Source organism: Leptosomus discolor, chromosome 2, assembly GCF_034619465.1.
Source record: "Leptosomus discolor isolate bLepDis1 chromosome 2, bLepDis1.hap2, whole genome shotgun sequence".
NCBI classification, from domain to species: domain Eukaryota; kingdom Metazoa; phylum Chordata; class Aves; order Leptosomiformes; family Leptosomidae; genus Leptosomus; species Leptosomus discolor.
In genome coordinates this window covers 67,281,752-67,301,360 of record NC_141392.1, presented here as the reverse complement: position 1 = coordinate 67,301,360, position 19,609 = coordinate 67,281,752, and the positions used below count along the sequence as shown (strand labels likewise).

Genomic DNA, 19,609 nt, shown 5'->3' with positions numbered 1-19,609 from the left:
ACAAAAACTTCTGAAAGTTCGTCAATACTGGGCTAGCTGGGAATGCATCCCTTGGAGAAAAAAAAAAAAAAAAGAAAAGAAAAAGAAAAAATCCTGTCCAAACTGTTCAGAGAAGGAACAAAGGTTATGAAGGTTATGAAAAAGTCTCTCTGGAGCAGAAACCAACCAGCCATTCTGCCAGGCTGGAGCATTTTCTACCTGCATCGACCTGTTCCCACACCCTATGAAATTGCAGGCTACGGTTCTACTAGAATCAAAGAAGTGCTTCTTGTAAGGCACCTCTGGAGGGCATCTAGGCCAAATACCCCTTTCAAAGCAGAACTATCACCAACACTATAATGTTGGCCACAGTTCTGTCTAGCTGAGATTTGGAGGCCTCCATGGACAGGGATTCCCTTGGGCAGTCTGTTCTGCTCCACCACCCTCCCCCACATGAGCAATGTTTCATAGCATCTAATCTGTGCCTCCCAAGCTGCAATTTGTGGCCACTACCCCTTGCTGTATAGTCTGCTGCTATCAAAAAAGACATCAGCTCTGTCATCTTCATAACTGCCCTTCAAGTTCCTGCAAGCTCCTATTAAGATTATCCCCTTACTCTTAATCTTGAGACCAAACAAGTCCAGGTCCCTTCAGGTGTCCCTTGTAGGTCATACCATCCTGGCCCTAACCATCTCAGCTTCTCAACCTCATCAGCTTCTCAACCCACTTCATTTTCCCCTTATCACCCTAGACCTGGGAAGAGGACAAGAGTCCCAGTACCCAACAAAATACTCCAGATATACCTCAACAGCACTGAGTACACAGGAACAACAGCTTCCCCCAATCTGCCAGCTACACTCCTTCCAGTGCAGCCCAGTGTATCACTCGCTTTGTTCACAAAAAAAAAAAAAAAGAAACAAACCCCCCCCCCAAAAAAAAAAAAAACAAAACCCCACACACACCCACAAACCACGAAACAAGCAAAAAAACCAACAAGACCACCTGGCTCATACTCAGCCAGGTATCAATTCCAGATTCCTTTTCGGAAGGGCCACCACCCAGCCACTATCCAGCCTGCACCCAGGCACAGGTATTTTTCCTGCCAAGATTGGTCCATGCACTGATGTTCTTGGTCCAGATGCCCTTCATGACTCCATTCAAAATTAAATGATTAACCCCAAACTATTCTGGCTTGCAGTAACACACCATGAGTCATGAATACCATAGTACAATAAAGAGATGCCACAACTCACTTTGTAAATCGTGCCGTTTCAACAACGGACAGTCCCTATTAGAAACAGAAGCAGTGGTCATCCTCCATTAAACAACTGGCATTGAAAATGAAAAGACAGCAATAAGTGGTAGAGTCAGTATTGTTACTGTAGTATGAATTACAATTATGCTCTTCTTCCGAGTGTCTACTAAAGTGCACACCTTTGAGAGCTGACATCAACATGACTTCTAGCAAAAGCAAAGCTATACACCTGAAAGTTTTGAAGCTAAAAATTGGAGGGGTGGGGAAACTTTTCCCCATCTTCAGACTTCCCCAGTGTGCAACCAAACAGATCTTATCTGGAATTGTACTTTGAGGTCACTACTAGTTTGATATACTTCGCTGACTTCTTCAGTGAAAACATACATTAGGAGAAATTTAGGGAAAAAAAAGGGGCAACTAATCTTTCAAGCTTGGAATTAAAAAGTGTCTTTCAACTGATCTGTATTTCTAACCTGATTCATCCATAATATGAATGATAATACCAATATTTTGAGTAAGAGCTCACTCAAAGTCAATTTCTGCAGGCATTTAAGGAAAAGTGTCAAAGGAACACATTCATCCTAATAAATTAGAATAAAGTTTAAGGAAAACTAAGTATAAGCACACACCTACCTTTTTTCTAAAAAAAGGCTGTGTCTTAACACTGAAGTGTTAAATACAAAAATATATTACACAGTTTTTTCCAACAGATAAACATAGACTATGAAAAGTTTGCAATTCCCTCCCTCCCAAGGGAGATTAACTTCTGAAACTATGCTTTCAAGAGCTGTTGAAGTGACAGAGGTATAAAGAACTGTCTGAGATGTCAATAATGACATCGATCCTCCATTGCTTAAGCAGAAACCAATCTGCTTATTACTTATACTGTGTAAGAAAGAGGATTAAATATGAGAAGAGTGAACTTGCCACAATTTTCTTTGCAGCATTAATAAAACGTTCACTAGTAGGTTTGTTGCCAAGTCTGCTAAAATAAAACGTTCAAATGGCCTTGGAAGAATCTATTTGACAACAGAGCGTAAGTCTCTGAAAGAGAGTCAAGGCTATTTACCATGCAAGTGCTATAAGATCATCCCCTTGGTATGGAGAATGCATGTTTATCTTCTTTCCAAATCAGATTTTCGTTAGTCTGTGGGATATTAATCTCCATGGGGGTGGACACCTCTGTGAAGGTGCAATGGTTCATCTCCCAGTTCTGGTCAATTCTTGTTTTAATCTCATTTCCAGATCAGAGTCTTCACACGTAGTGAGATATTAATCTCTATAGGGGCAGGCAGCTGCCCTTAGCATGCAGCTCCCCCTCTTCTGGTCAATTCTTATTTTAATTCTAACTTCCTGTGATTCATATTCCTCTTTCAAGTTTAATCTATTCTACTTCACTCTTCTCAACAAGCCTCCTCTTCCTCCTCTGCCTCTTTTAAGAGATTTTCACAGAAAAACTACTGGTTTGGTCCCTTTCACCAACCACTACCCTCAAAATCATCATAGGTGTTATTGCCAGGTGGACGTGTCATTGGTGTTATTGTATAACAAGTGATATTGCCATCAACAGTACTTGCAAACACCAGTAATGCTTGCCTTATGAAGGACTAGTTTTCTCAGCAGGGTTTAATTTTGTGCAGTCTTGCTTCATATAAAATTTCACTTGTCTGTTTCAGGATGGGATAACCCGCTTTCTAGGTAAAGAACTAGGACCTAAGTTAGAACGCAAGAAATTAAAGTATATTGCCTTATCATAGATTTTCCTGATTGACAGCCGAGTCTCTGGGCATGCAGTCCTCCTGCAAAGTGAGGCCTGTAGTACAAACAGACCTCACAAGAACACCACAAGGCTCTAGTATGTCAGGTCTCTCAAATATTTGTCTCAAAGGGCAACAGAACCTCCAAGGAGGAAAACAGAACCAGAGGTCTTTAGCCCATATGATTATCTGGTCTCATACATTTTGAGACCATATCTTTGCTCTTCCCACTGAATATAGAGCATTGTACGAATACAGTATTTAATTTCACTATCTAAACAAGCTTTCAATTTTCCCTGCAACTTTTGCTTCTCAGCCTTGAAAACATAATCACTTTCTCATCACAAAATTAACATATAATCATCATCTTCAACTCCCATTTGCTCATCACTTGAAAAAACTACTAGCCCAATGGTTAAATCCAAAACACATAGAGATGCATATTTGTAAAAAGGGTAAGAGATGCTATTTCAAATACACCACTACTCTTTCAGAACATGTTTCTCTTCAATTTTTTTTGTCCCACTGATTTTTATATACTCTCTTGCAGGGAGCCTTTTTAATGTCCTACCTAATTTTGTTTTAGATTAACTGCATCTTTATTAGGACTTTGCCTCAAAACAGCAGGAAAAAGTGAATGCCCCGACTGCCTCCATCTGCCAAGCATTAGTTTCTTAGCACGGTTCTCATACACGTGAATTACACCACCACATTCAGAGAAGAGCAAACCAGAATCTCCAAGTCTGAAGCGCTCCAACACTTCACAGGGAAGCTCGGTTTGGAGTTAGTACACTATACACCATAAGATCCCTAGGAACATAACACTTGTTTCCCCTTTGGAAAACTTAAGTGCATAGTAGAGATATTTGTCCCACAGGAAAAACCTATCTAATCTGAGGCAACCCTGCCTGGCTACACCACAGGCAGCAGTTCCGAGATCCTCACTTTCCATAATGCTTCCATTTAGTGGACAGCATCTATTGCACCAAATTGCTTGCCAATGTAGATACAACCACAGTCTTCCTAAGACACAGCAAAACAAAATTGTCCTGACAGTTACTAGCATCGCAAACAAAACCATGAAGATCTTTCTAACTTCTCACCATAGTAGCTCATAAAGTTCAAGAGCAACAAGGTAGCGCAGCTAAGCATGCAGACAACTCCACCCAAACATAAAACTTTATTTTGCATTCGGAATTTTTTTTTTTTTAAATGTTTCTATTCGCGGCCATTCAAACTAAAAGCTTACATTAAAAAAGGAAGCCTTCCTACTTAGCCAGATGAGTGAATTTTCCGAGTCTTCCATTTAAAACTTTTTGGAAAGCAAACTGAATTACACTTTAACGCATTTATCCAAGCTTTAACTTAGTTCAATTTTGCTGTGCATTTGCATTTTCATACATAGTCCTTATGACTTACGGCTACTATCTTCTGCAATCCATTAGCCAGTTTTCAAACACTGATTACAGTCCCCCATTAAGAATTCTCCTATTCCCAAGCATTTCATCTCCTGCTATTACAACATTTCATCATTCCAGAATCTGTAAACTGTGTCTGAGAACAAACTACTCTGTGTCTTAGGTAAACTGATCAATCATATAAGAAAGAAACCAAAAATGCTCCAGGGAACCTAGAAGTATTTATATATTTTACCATGTATAAATACATTCCTCAAACAGCCACTGGGTCCATTTATGAGCTATACATCAATCACAGAAGATAAACTACCAATGATTGTATCTTATATACTGCTAAAGGCAAATCCTCTTAATTACAACTTAAACAGAAATTTAATATGTGCAACTATAATGTTCTTAATGTTGTTACACTTTCTCTACTTTTTCCCCTTCCCTCAAGATGAGAAAAATTCTGAGGTTTGATTCCCCTCTCCTCCCCTCTTTTTTTTTTTTAAATTGGGTTCTGAACCTCAAAAGTGTAAAGAAATAGCAACTTCTCTGGGCCTAAACATAGCCAAAGTAGTCTTTTAAATAAGAAGGCCTCATTTTGCTTAAACACTGAGGCCATGTACTGCCTTCTCTTTCTTAATTCTTATACAAAGAAATGTAAATTTAATCAGATGCTTGATTACTATAGTTGGGATACAGTAAACAAACAGGTGAGAGAGAATGTAAAAGAAAGGCAGGAAGGATACTGTGACAAATAAGACACAGACATCTCAGATGCACTATTTCTCAGAAAAGGATTACGAAGTAAAGAGAAAACCAGTTTTACCTGGATTCCTCCTTGATGGGGCCTTTTTAATACAGTAAACTGGACACTAAAGATACCATGATCTGGGAGTTTAAAAAACCCAAATCTATAAAACAAAGGCTTAGTAGAAGCAAGGGAGAAACTGGAGAATTATCAGGAAAGTTACCAAAACCCCCTGACTTGTGGCTGAGAGACTGGAAAGTGAGATCTTAAGCAAGAAGGTATTCATTCATCCCGCAGGCGAGTACGTTGGTTTGTTTTTCTGTCCTGTTTTATCTGGCAATACAGTCAACACACAGCATGAGTGAAGTGGCTGGAATTTACTTATTGCTGCCCACACACCTACAATTGTCAGTGTAACAAGATGATGATAAAACATGAGTTACTCCTAAAGTACCAAAATCTAAAGAGCAGCAACAAGCATGGGCTTAACTTCTTTTGGTTCTCAGTCCACCTTTTGCATCTTAGAGATTAAAATCATCATCCTCATTGATGCCACACTACTGAAGAAACTCATCAACTTCAAGACTTTTCACAACAGATTTACAGACCCTTCTGCCACTTTTTAAAATTACACTTTCTTCTCAAATCCTTTGTTTTGTTTGTGTGGCCGCAAGGCTGTGACCATCTCAGAACTCAATCCTCTACACCACTTCTTGCCTTGTGGTTACGTGGAAGAACATGGAAGAGGATTTGGGATTGTCATGGCTTAAGGTTTAGGGTTTTTAATTGTACAATTTTTTATTATAAAATTGTGATCCCAGGACCAAATTTTTTTCCTCCAAACACAAGAGCAGTTGCTTTTCCTTTGAGAGAAGTCCCCTAAAGATAATTATAGGCATATTGATGCCATAGCAAGAAGAGTAGTACCTTTATGCCTCCCTTATATTTCACATATCAAAGTAAGATTATATTAGGTTTTCCCTATTTTCAAAGTAGCATTCATGGCAAGAAATTCTCCAAAACTAGTTTCCACTACACTTGTGTTAGAAGCACTACCCATGCAGTGCCCAGAGAACAGTATTTAGTAATAACAAAGTACCTATGAACTAATCAACATCAGTGCTGCAATGCACCTCCAAAGTGAACCAAACTGTTACTTCATTAAGGAGATAAAAGAAACGTTTACCACTTCACTCACTTGTTCCTGTGTCCTCTAGGGACTGTCTAACATATAAACTTAGTAAATTTGAGCATTTTCTTTGGCATTTGCTTCAGTTCCTGCATGCCTAATTTTTTTTAGGTTTAGGCTCACGATGCAAACATCCAAGTGCAGGGGTTGTTCTGTTTAATGCATTCACTTCCATTAAAAAACCCTTTTTTTTCTGATTCTCTTAACTACAACATGATAAAATAAGACTGACCTATAAATTACTTAAGGTTGCTTTCAGGTGACAAGTGAAGAATAGGTGTTTTAAGAGACGGATGGCCAAAATTCTTTCCCTGAAACAGAAACTATCTAATACTTGTTTTCATTCCCATTTCCATGCTTAAGCAAACAGAGGGAGATGTTTATAGTTAGCATCTGGATACTATCACTATGCAAAGCCATCCAACAGATTATTTCAGTATTCCTAGGGTCTGCAAATGTCATTATTAATCACAAATGCTACTCTTTCAGGTTCACAGCCTCATCACGCAGCCCATAAAGCTCAGACCAAAGATTTTCAAATACATGGTTTCTGTCAAATTGAAAGTAATGTATGGCCTCCCCTCTTCTGACCGCTCATAAAGAACATCTGTGCTGTCTCTCTAAACAAGAGCATAATCTTGCCCTTCCCAAATGCTGGTCACTTAATGCAACTCCTTGTTCAACAGCTGACAGAAACACCAATAAATCATCAGAGGAATTGCACATTTGGAGTATAAACTCAAAGAAACACGGATAAGTGAGCCAGAGGGAACAACCGCCACCCCCAAAAAAGCTGTTTAGTATATCTACTTCAACGTGTTTAAAACAACCTATAAACCGAGCCTGGTAGTTAACTGCTGCTGTGCAGTCACAGGATACACAAACCAGCAAGAAACTCATTCATCCCTGGAAAGGACTGCAGACCTGGACACACTTCATGCCTTCAACATGACTCAGAAGGAGCTGTTAACCTACCCTGTAGTATTTAACCAAATCAGAATACAGGGATTTCAAAGGGAAGGAAAGGTTGAAGGAAAAAAAAAAAAAAAAAATATGTACTGAGAATAACACACCACCTAAGAACGCAACACCTTCCCACTTACGCAAGATGAATCAAAGCATTAAACTAACTTTATCAAAGAAAAAAGCTAAACAGCTCAGCTATTAACAGCATCCAAACTCAGTAACTACTAATAGAATTGTTTTAAAAACATTAAAAATAATATTAAAAAGGAAGTAAAGGAAGTAATTGACTGAGAACTTCTCACCGCCAGTTTTCAGCCACTTCTGCCAGGAAAAAAATCATATTTACATTCTATGACATTACACCCATCTATTTAGTCTATTTACCAGAGAAATTATATTCCCTTTCATTAACAAGCTTTGTTTCAACTGATTCAGAAATCCAAATCATCACACACTAAACATTTTGCTGTCATCTGAAAACAGTCTGTCCTTATTTTACACTTACATATGTACATACATTATAGGTTTATGCATGTACGTAGCAATGAGATGAAGGGCTTTCTTGAGGGTGGGGGTTGCTAATAGTTTGTTGTACTATCTGAAAGAAAAGGTAGCAAGGAAGAGGAAAGCCAAGCCTGCAAAGATTTACAAATGCAAGAAACTTAATACAAACAGACCTTTTGCACTAAACAAGACCACACACACAAAGTATTCATACGCTGAAGAGCTGGCAAGCCTGTAAAATTAGTTTGCAATTTCTAGTATTTTCACAAGTTGGGTCAGGATGGATTACTAACTAGCAAAAACTAACTGCAAAAAGAGTATCTGCTTGGCTTTTCTGAATTGAATAAGGCAAAGACTGAAAAAACCACCTCCTTATATTTTTGTTGTGAAAAAGAGGAAAGCCTTTTGACTGGAAATTTTCTAGCCTGAAAAACTGAACACTGAACGCACTAAACAACGCTGTCACATGAACAAAGACAGATACAGCTAAGCAGTTAAGCGAAGGAGCATACAAAAATTTCCTGAAAAGTTTAATGATCATTATACTTATTTACCATTTTTGAGTACGGAATCTGCTACACCTGACTGCCTTCAACTATGGCGCTAAACCCCATGACATTGCTATAAAACTCTTCCAACAAAACCCAAGGAGAGCCAAGGAGATTAAAAAAGGGGGCAGGGGGGAAGAGGAGGAGGATAAAAAATAGTGGGAAAATGACAATCCACTTCTTTTTTCAGGGACAAGGGAAGGGATTACAGGATGGTTCAGTGGTTCCAAGTTTGGTGGGGGGCAGGCCTTTTATTTATTTAATCCTATTTTTAAACCACCACCATTATCTCCTCTGTAAAACATACAATGAAAAGCACCAAAAAGCTAATACACCAACGTTTTGGTGTACTGCCTACTTAAAACATGTACAATACTCAGTTTTGAGCATACTAATTTGAGAGTTACCTGGAAAAATGTCTTCTATAAATATATAAAAAAAAATTTCTTCAGAAACAGAACCAGAAGTTGAACAAATTATAAAAATACCTTCAGTATTTTGGATTAGTAGGTTTTAACAAATTGTCCCTTTAAAGCATTTTCAGTATGGTGACGGCAGTTAGCAGAACTTCTCTGCTGTACGAAGTCATGAACTCGGCCACATTTCTCCAGTGCTTTCATGGTTGATAAGTGCTTTCACGGCTGATAAGTGCTTTCACATTTACAAAGAACAGGCAAACAGGATAACACTAAGAGAACCAAGACAATTGATACTCCCCATTTTGATCGTACTCCAGCCTAACACCTCACAGAGATGATACATATATAATGAAGAGATAAAATATCAAATCAGAGCATTTTTCTAATTAATAGCTATGGACAAGTCTCCACCAGGTCTTATAATTTTAATTTTTCACTGTAGCAAAGATGACAAAAGCAGCTTAAAACCTCAGCACTTCATTACGTTTTTTCTTTATTACTTAAATCTTTAAATCATTTAAAAAGCAACAGGTATCCTAAATCACACTACAGAATTCACAAACAAACGTAACCTGTATTTGGAAATAACAAAAAAAAAAAAAATCCAGTGGTTAAAGAAATCGGCTATCCAGTCAAAATTTTCATTCTGAGCTGTGAATCATTTGAACTACAGCCATGACTGTTCTTCATAACAATTTTCTCTTCTGGTTAATATTCATCAGTCATTTTTACTGTTACAGAACAAGTGTTTACACACAAAAGAAAGCATACAACTCCACCTCAGAATAAATTGAGCAACCAGTGTGTAATAATTAGAACGAACATACCATAATTTAATTGCAGCAGAACTTGGCTTTAAAGTACACAAGTGTCTCCTAAATCAGTACAATTAAGTTCATGACATGGTAGTTGAGAAATGGCTTCTTTTGCTACTCAATTAATAAATAGAATCACGTGTTTTTAGTAAATGGTAGCAGAAATAAATGACTTGCTGGCAAATTGAAGGGTCCAATCTTTCATATGCTGGCTAACAAAAATAACCTTATATTACCCATAGTACTGAGCAAAGAATTTAATCTTATCACAGCAACAATCCTCAAGAAATTAAGTCTCAAATCTTTTACTGAGGTCTATACTTGGTGCATTACTGTAAATATCAGCCAATTCCACATACATATCATCATCTTAAAAAGAACAAATGCCTGACAAGCCCATGTACAGCACCTTCTAGCTTAAAGTAAGTTTTTATATGTTAAAGTTAATCCATGCTTATGGAAAATACCGATTTTTTTTTTCCCCCTCTGGACTATTAGACCAGCAAATCTCTTTCAGACCCCATCCATACTAAAGAGTATTTTTGTTTGTTAGCACACCTACCATTGAGTAATTTGGGGGGGGGGGAACCCACACAAGTCTATTAGCAAATACAACTATGCCAACAAAAAAATCCTAATGCAGTTCCAAGTTTTAAACCTATAGGAAAATAAGTTTAAAATTATGGCTTATTCTGTTTGAGAAAGCAATCCAAGGTTATCAATACAAGGTTGTCCCATTGCTGTTAATGTTTGTCGTGATTTTTGGGAGGCTCTCCTTCCTTTTGTCAGTGGGCAGCACTTCTCCCTTCTCTATGAGGAGATTCAGATGTTTTTAACCAGAGACTCGTGTGTCATTTATATGTCATGTTATTACCCTGTAGTGGGTCTTACTGCTATATGCTTATGCTATGTTCTTATCCCAGAATACAGTTATATATTACAGATGTTTCAACAAATACATTGACTCAAATTCCTGATCCTTGCCCCTGTTGAGCCTCAATTCTGTAACCAGCTTATCAACAGCAGAAATGATCTTGATTAACAACTTCACAGAACAGTTCATATACAGTCCTTCAAATAAAACAAATCGCAGCACTGTGTCATTAATTCATTGTTTTCATACTAGGTACGTTACCTAGGTTATTAGATCCTGTTGAATATTTTTAGACTGTTTAAAATAAAACAGTGCAAAGGCTGTCAAGGCAAAGATTTGGCCATGACAGCAATCACAAAACAGATTTGCTTAGATCAACAAATAAATGGTTCCTAACTGAAATACATGTGGAGATTTCTTAATAAAAACTCCAACTTTCATGAAAATTAAATTTAAGTAACAAAAAGCAAACCTAAAAACTTCTGTTCTTTCAAATTCACTGATCAATACTTAGCTTTTACCTTTCAATGGACAAATGCACCTTATTAACAGAGAAATATATCAGATATTAAATCAACTAAAAACAGCTCCTTAAATGTTTAAATATTCTTTAAGATGGATAATTTTAAGCTTATTTCCACAACTTTAATGGCTATTGAGCAGCTCAACATTCAGAAGGAAAAAACAGATATAAGATACTTCCACATGCCACTAATGTCAGCTTTTCAAGTCTGAGGGTACGTGTGCATGTACTTAGAAGAAACAGCTATTCTTTTGCCATATTCAGTGCTTTTGAGGCTAGGGCAGCACATGGCTTTTTTGCTTGTTTGCTTCTTTCTTTAAACACAGCATTGAGTTCACACTAATACTAGTAACTTCTTGTTCGGGAAAATATTTCAGTATGTTTCTGTTAGCTTCTAATATTTATTAAACACCTAGAAATTGCAAAAATTGCTTTCAACTATATAGCTTCATGGTAAGAGTAGACTGTAAGTGACTTTAAACTACATGGTAAGCACGCACTATAGGTGACTTCAAACTGCGTAGTTTGCATAGTTTTAAACTACATAGTTTAAAGTCACCTGTAGTCAAGGCTTACCAGGAAGCAGCATGAGGCCTTTCTGACCTACAAAACTAGGTGCAACAGGACCTTAGGCTCAGCCAGATGCTACAAAATTCTCACCAATGCCATTTATCACTCCTCAGCTGGCTCACCCTACCTTTAGAAACCACCATCATTTTTCCTCTTCTACCCACATCCACACGTCTCCTATTTAAACACCCCATAGGATGGGGAAGGACAGATCACGTCGGGGAAAAAGGTGAAACTGCAGAAATCAGCTTTAAACTGGTTGCTGCTGCACCCCAAACTGGGTGTCACAACACCCTCTAATTCTAGCCTGGTATCTAGGTGTCACCTTCTCCAAGCCCTCTACTGCTTGCCGTCACACCAGCTCTCTACTAAGTGCCATTAATTGGCCACTTCTTGCTTATACATTTACACAATAAATGCCTTAGCTACCTATTAAAATGAAGGAACATATTTAAGCCCAGTTTACTCAGATTCATGTCAGAGAAAGAGACACTAGCTCTGTGTCATCGGTTTGTGTGCAGTCAGACAGAGCGCAGCCTCAACCACCTTCACCCAATCTAACCCCTGCAGCTCCAGAGGGAACACTGGGCCGCTCTTCCCACCCCTCTCTGTGCCCTCCTGCCTCCTCTTTGCATTTCCTTGGCTGAACAAAACGCCGCACGGCCATTGGAGCGTACAGCCAACATGACTCAAAATGACGCAGGTTCACCTTACATGAGCTGCACTGCAACTACAGCTTGTTGTCAGAGCCATCCCACCATCAAACCTCCCATACATCAAATTTATGCGGCCACACACCTGCAAGTCAGCTAAACTCACCGATCAAAAGCAGACTAATCCCAAGCCCCATCTTTCCTCCACGAAGATTCACATAAAGCTAAACCAAGCCACCCACAGGCCACACAGTGGCCAGATCTAGCACTGGCAAAGACCTGAGAGCCATTCAAGCAATGGAAATGCCCCCCTCTGTGGCAGCAGTAACTTAAATCAGCTTAATGGCACTGGCAGATTGTAACTGAAGCTCCAAATCTGAGTGCACACTTCTAGAAGCAGCACTACAAAGGCATCTTTCCATGACAATAATAAACTACGGACAGATGGGATCCCATCAGCACATGAAAACAATGAGGTGTGTCCTGACTGACTCACATTATCAGGACTAGAGTAATAGTTTTGGAAGATTCCTCTTACACATTCAACAGGATCTGTGTTGCAAAAGGAACAGTAGAGATTTTGCCAAAATAGCTGCTGATGTACAGCAAAGCTGACACTCAGTGATGTATCCAACTCCTAAGGTCAAGATGACCTAAAGGTCTTCCAGCTAAGGAGTTCATACAAAGACATCATAAAGACTCCAGAGCAAGACGCAACTATACAGCAGTGTTGCAGATTTCTGCATGTTAATCCAGATACTGTCAATCTTTCCATATAAGAGGATAAACCCTTTTTAACTCACTTGTACTAAGAGCATTTCAGAAAGAGGAGACAAACCACAGCGGTAAGCATTAAACAGGTTCACTATCACAGACATCCAACACGAGGTTGCAGATCCTTCAAGAGCCTTAAAAGTTCTCCCCCTCAAAAAGGGCTGGCTAAAGACTCTTCCCTTTCCAAAAGTCCCGCTGTCCACTCACACAGCCACCCTACAGACCATCATCTAGCCACAAGATCTCACCTCTTCAGTAATGAAACAGATAGTCCCATAAGCGGCAGCTCACAACCAGGAGTGGGACAAATGGTCAAAAAAGCAAAGCAAATGCCAGAACAATCACACCACGGATAGGGAACAGAACAGAAATCATCATTAAGCATTACATAAATCCATGAGGCATCGGTTTCTTGAACACTGAGCAACGTAGAACCGGAAAAGAAGGAAGGCTGATAAAGGATGAAAAGAAGATTCGGAATGGTACCTTCATAGCAAGTGGCTACAACTGGACTTTTCCAACTAGAACAGCAATAGTTGAGAGAGACTGGAAAAATCCTGCATGGCATGAAAGAGGTAAATTGGGAGAAATTATTAACCATCTTTTAATACAAGAGTTAGGAGATATTAAATACAACTCACGAATTCAAAAAACAAAGAACCATAGCTTTTTCCACACAACATACAGATTCCTTGTCACAAAGCGAGGCAAACACTAAAAGCAATACAGGCTGAAGATGTTATAAGACACAAACACAGTTACAAGAATCCACTTACAACATTAAATACCAACACGCTGTCTCTGTGGACAGACAGTACTCAGAGGAAGTCACTCACCTTGCCAAAATATCTCTCTCCTGAGTGCCCATCATCAGAGACTGGATACTGGGCTAGGTGGAACTCCGCCCTGATCCTGTGCAGATTTCTCACCCCTCCTTTTTTTCTATTTTTCATTATCTTAAGTAGATCTTAAGCAAGGGCAAGACATCTACCATTTAAGATGCACTGTTTACTTTGCTACCAACGTGATCAAGCAGTACTGTGATTTCTCAGACAAAAGAGACTTAACAACACTTCTGGGGTCACTGTTTTCTGGGTGCTTTCAAACCCATCTGGACCAGTTAAATTGAACTCTGAAATTGTATATACATTTTATAATTGCAATACTGCATCTGAAAATACATATAGACAAGTGATCGCTGAACTAACAGTGCCATGGAAGGAGCTGAATGTAAAAAGGAAAGGAAAACATTTGGGAAGAAGGGAGCGAAAGCAAAAAATAAATAAAAAAAAAACACCTCACTTATAATTCCACTCATTTTCCATATAATTTGTCAATATATTTTAACAGCTTGGTGGAAAAAAAAGAAGCTACTGAGAAGTCTCTTATGCATACATGCCTACCTGCACAAGTATACTCTCCTGTATATCGCATGCAAACTAGCACATTCAAGGACCAAATATGACTGAAGCAACTTTTGCTGTTCTGACAGCAAAGGGCTAATCTGAGTTTAATTACTTAAAGGTATTTGAAAATATTTTCAAAAAGCCCTTAATTTCTTCTTCTACATATACATTCTACAAATAAAAAAACCTAGATATACTTATTAAGATTTTCATATATTTCTCTGTAAGTGTATTTAATTACAAAATCCTTATAAACAAATAAAACAAATAATATCTTTGACTTCATAATATTGAATTTCTGAGTTAGAATCTCTCCCAAAGACAGACTATAATATTTTATCCTGGGGGGCAGGGGGGTGTTAATCCAGTAATATTTACTCAGCCTGTTCATTTGCAACACCATAAGTACTTTCCATGAGAAAGTCTGAGGAATAACTACATTAATAAAGGACTTGAACTTGTAAAACATACAGTTCTCCTTTTTATGCTTAACTATCCTGATGGTCTTAAATAACTTAAATAACTTCAGGTAAGCTGATGCGTTTGTAGAATTTTTATCCTCGTATCTTTCATTTAAAAAACCACACACTTGCACAGACACCATCGGAGGCAGTGCAATGCATATTTTCACCAGCTAGCTGACAAACCAGCAGAGTTCATCCAAAAAAATTTTTGAAATACTTTCTTTTCTTCTTTTTTTTAAAAAAAAAAAAATTGAAAACATGCAAATTGCTAAAAATAATATTCAAAAAAATGTAAGTTTAAAGTGATTGAGTTGTGAAAACAAGCTGAACTTGTTCTTTATCAAACTGTAGGAGTTGCAGATGAAAGGGGGTGCTATATAAGGAATAGCTAGACTTCAACAGAGAAAGCGCTGCCAAAACATTTTGGCCTAGATTCTGACAGGCACGCACCCAAGTTGAAGGGTCATGGAAAGCCGCGGTGTAAAGAAACAATCTACAGAGACCAGAAAACATTACGCTGTGGATTATGGCTGGGTTGGGGGGTCAGAGAGAAGCTGCTTGGGGTTGCTTTTTTTTCATTTGAGATGTGTGAGGAAAGACAAAATATACAGTGTTTCAACTATGTGCAAAGGAGGTGGAGCTGATATACAAGCACAATTTTTAAGACAGCAACAAATTACAAGATGTATCTTGTTTCTTTTCCTAACTTGCTGCTGCTCCTCCTCTTGCCTTCTCATTTGCTTTCACGGAATATGTAATGAGGAAGAACAGATAACAACCATTGTGCACATACTCCTGAAGAAGGCTGACTTTCAAGAAATTCATAATTTGATTAGACCCTTAATAAACATATCAAAATTTTTATGAAGGATTCTGGATCTGGCCAATGTTCAGACTCAGAAGTAGTACAAAGCATCATAAAAAGGAAATAAAAATCAAATTACAATGAGCGAGATTTGTGAAGGGTCCAGACTGAATTAATAGCTTCATTAATGGCAAAGAAAAATTAACAGTTTTAATTTCTTACAATTCAGACAATAAGAATAAAAAGGAAGCTGAAAACAAGTTAGATTCAGTTTAACGTGGAAAAGTACAGGCCAGGGTATTAAGGTGAGGAGGAGAGAAGGAAGTCAAACAAAGATGCATGAAAAACAGTACTCCTGTTGAGCAGAACAGATGACTATAAAGAAAGCATGCTCCTCTGGGCATCAAACACAGAAATATCTCATTGTAGGCAACAGAGAGGCTCTCACTGGAACAGACATACAAACCCCAACCTTTGTGTCCTGCATTCACTAACAGCTGGTTAAAGGCGTCTCATCAACAGACAGTCAAAACCACACACAGGCTTCAGGGACTGGTTTAGAATAAGCAACTAAGCTTATGGTAGTTACCAAACTCAGAGCCTTCAAAGCAAGACTGACCATAAGCGTTCAGAAGGGCATAGCTCTACACGTGGATATTGAATGTATTTAATGAAAGCCTGAGCACCATGCCTCAAATCCATTACACTGAAAGCACCAGCTACTAACAAATCTATTTCTCCCAACGTTCAAGAAAGCCTCAGCAAGTTTCCAACTAATAAACCTCTGACCAATGCAACACATCAGTATTTTTGATGCTTGGCAATAGACACTAAAGTCTCTAACTGCTGACGTGCTAGACCAAAAACAATTGTTTCCTAGATACATTTGTTCAGCTCCTTGATAAGCTTCACCTACTCTGGTCAGGAAGCTATTGAACATCCTTCTCCGCTTACCTAACACATACCTCACAGCACCAAGCTGGCTTCTTGTACTTGCAGTTCCAAGAATGGCTGCATGTCCCATTTTCAGCATAAAATACCACAGATCTTATAAGTTATCAGAACTTCCTACTCTTCTTACACCAGCTAACAAGATCACAAAAAAAAGTCTTTACGTAATAGTTACCCTTGCTGTTAACATTGGCCTAACGAGTTACAGTAAAGTAAAGATCACTGGTCTGATTTCAGTATGGTTTTGAATGAAAAGATGTTACGCCTGGGCATATTTTATTTTAGCTATTCCTACAACATATCAGCTGCAAATATGGTAAAAGGCTTGTAGGTGTTCATGTAATATTACAATTCTGATATGCAGACATTAAATTATACACATTGAAGTCAGCCACATAGGAGGGATGAAATCTGTTCAGAACAGCACAATTTCTCTTACTGCTTCAGCACATTTCTTAACCAACGACACATCTCAAACGTCTCAACTAAAACCTAATTTATAGGAAGACGGGTGGAGGGAAAAGCCTCCCAACTACACATCAGTCCTTACAAAAACTATCCTTCCAAGTCTCATGAGTGTAGATACTTTTATTAACAGCAGTTTTCAAATCAGTATCCTACGATAAAGCCTCCAAACGCCTGTCCAACTAATGGACCCGGCGTAATAGCAAGTACTATTAAAAAAAAAAAAAAAAAAAAAAAAAAAAGAAAAGAGCCTGAAGTCTACTTCAGCCGGTCCTTCGCGTGATACTTCACGCAGCAAACAAAAAGAACAGGTTCACGCCACAACTTCACCCTAAGCAAACGACGCTTCATAAACTACAGCGGAGTAGGGGCTCAGGGTCCGCACCCAAGCTCCCACAGCCGGTATCGCCCCGGCACAACACGGGAGGTGCTGCCCCCTGCCCTGCCCTGCCCACCCCTCCCGGAGCGGCCCCCAGCTCCAGCCCCTGCCCCAAGGCTCCCCTGGGGCCAACAACTCACCGTCGCACCGGCCGCAGCTCCCGCCGTCCAGCCCCGCGGGCTTTTATTCTGCAAAACCCCGGGGGGTGGAGCGGGTGGGGGGTGGATGGAAGGGGCGAAAAAATGTGCGGCTTTCAAAGGAAAGAGACGTCGGCCCCATATGCTGCCTTCCCTCTCCTTTCTCACTCACCGCTCTTATTTTTTTGGGGGGGGGGGGGGGGGGGGTGTTCTGGTAGCCAGCGGCAGCCCGGGCCGTGCCTCCCCGGCCCACGCCTCGGGGCAAGGGGAGCTCGGCGCCGCGCCCCGCTCCGGCGGCGAGGAGCCGGGGCGCCCCGAGGGCTGCGCCCCCCGTGCCGGGCACGGAAACGCCGGGAAAAGTTTGAGCGGGGGAAGGGGCGGCAGCAGCTCCGGCCCAGCCACCGGCACCGACGCCACCTGGGAGGCTGGCCGGGGGAGAGGAGGAGAAGGAGAGGAGGAGGAGGAAGGAGAGTTTGTGAGGGGCCCGAAGCCCGCGCCCTGCCCGCCGCTGCCAGCCCCGCGCCGGCAGCCTGCGGACACGCGTCGGTCGCCCTCCCCGCCGCACCGCGCCCCACACAGCAGCGGCGACGGCGAGGGGGTGCGGGGGGGCAGCCCCTCCGCAGCCCCACCGCCGCTCCTCGAGGGGTGAGAGCCGTGTCCCGACGTGATGCCACCCGCGACTCCCAGCGACCCTCTCCCCTTCTCCGGCGGGCACCCCAGGCGCGATGCGACCCCTCCGCGCCGCCCGCCCTCACCTGGGCACCGAGCGACAACTCACCTGCCGAGAGCTGGGCCCGGGCCGCCCCGAGCAGGGCGGGCGAGCAGCCGGCCAGCAGGGCGAGCGCCGCCAGCAGCGGCAGCGAGGCGGCGGCGCCGGCCCCCCTGCCCATGCCGACTTGCGGAGAAGTTTCCGAAAGAGGCCGGGGCTGCCCCGGCCCGCGGCGGCGGGCGGAGCTCGCCTCTCCCGCCCCGGCGCCTCGCCAGGAGACCCCCCGCGCCGAGGGGCGCCCGCTGGCCCCGGGGCCGCCCGCTGGGGCAGCCGTCTGCGGCGCGACGAGCGCAGCGGCACCGGCTCCTCTCGTACTCCGGAGTTACTTTGCTGCTGGGCGAGCGGGGAGGGAGGGAGGAGCCGAGCGCGCACGTCCAACCCCCGCGCCCCGGCACTTGGCAGGGGGAACGTGGGACTCCGGCCCGCAGCCCGGCGCGGGCGGAGCGGCGCCCGGCAGCGCCTCCTGCTGCAGGCGCGGGGGCCAGCACCGCCTCGGCTCGGCTTGGCTCGGCTCGGCTCGGCTCGGCGCGGCGCGGCACGGCACGGCACGGCTTTCCGCGGCGCGTCTCGGCTCTTCACCGCTCCCTCCGGCACGGCACAGCCTGGCTCAGCGCGGCGCGGCTCTTCTCGGCTCGGCACGGCACGGCACAGCCCGGCAGCCGCTACCGGCGGCTCTGCGAGACCCCCGCCCGCAACCCCCCCTGCCGCTCCTGGGGGAAAAGGGGGAGACGAAGAGGGGGCGAAAGGGAGAAGGCGCCGGGTGATGTGGCGGGGCGGGGAGGTCGGGGCAGGGAGCACGGCCCGGGGCGGCGGGTCCCGGGCGCTGTTTGCAGGGGAAAAGTCCAGCGGCCGCGGGTGTGATGCGCTGGTTGTTCCTGCTTTTACAGGCGCGTTATAGATCGGGCGGCGGGAGTTGCGTTATCATCGTGCATCGAGCAGCCTGGCTGTTATCTTCGAGTCAGGGTTTGTATTTTTTTTCTTTGCTCTCCTCTCTTTGGCAACACTTGTCGAGCTCGTAATGCTAGTAAAGTCTCATTGATCGGAATTGAAATTGTAATAAACGGTATTGCCACTAATGCTCTCATTTCCACGTGTAATAAATAACCGACCTTTCAGGCAGGTCTGTGTGCAGCTATGCGACTCGACACCCGCGGGTTGTGAAGCAGGATCTCGCCAGACCCAGACTCCAGGTATGCCGTGTAATAAAGGCCTCGTTCTCTGTCTCTGAGAGCACTGCAGGTCCCTACGCTTCC

At 42.0% G+C, this 19,609-nt stretch overlaps 1 protein-coding gene across 1 annotated transcript in view; it reads right to left on the bottom strand.

The window, feature by feature from the left end:
• PTPRK (protein tyrosine phosphatase receptor type K) overlaps positions 1-18,477 on the bottom strand; it is a 416,718-nt gene extending 398,241 nt beyond the window's left edge. Inside the window, exon 1 of the mRNA XM_086461237.1 lies at positions 18,366-18,477. Coding sequence (XP_086317363.1) covers positions 18,366-18,477 — 112 coding nt within the window. The remainder of the gene's footprint in view (positions 1-18,365) is intronic.
• Between the last annotated feature and the right edge of the window lie 1,132 nt (positions 18,478-19,609).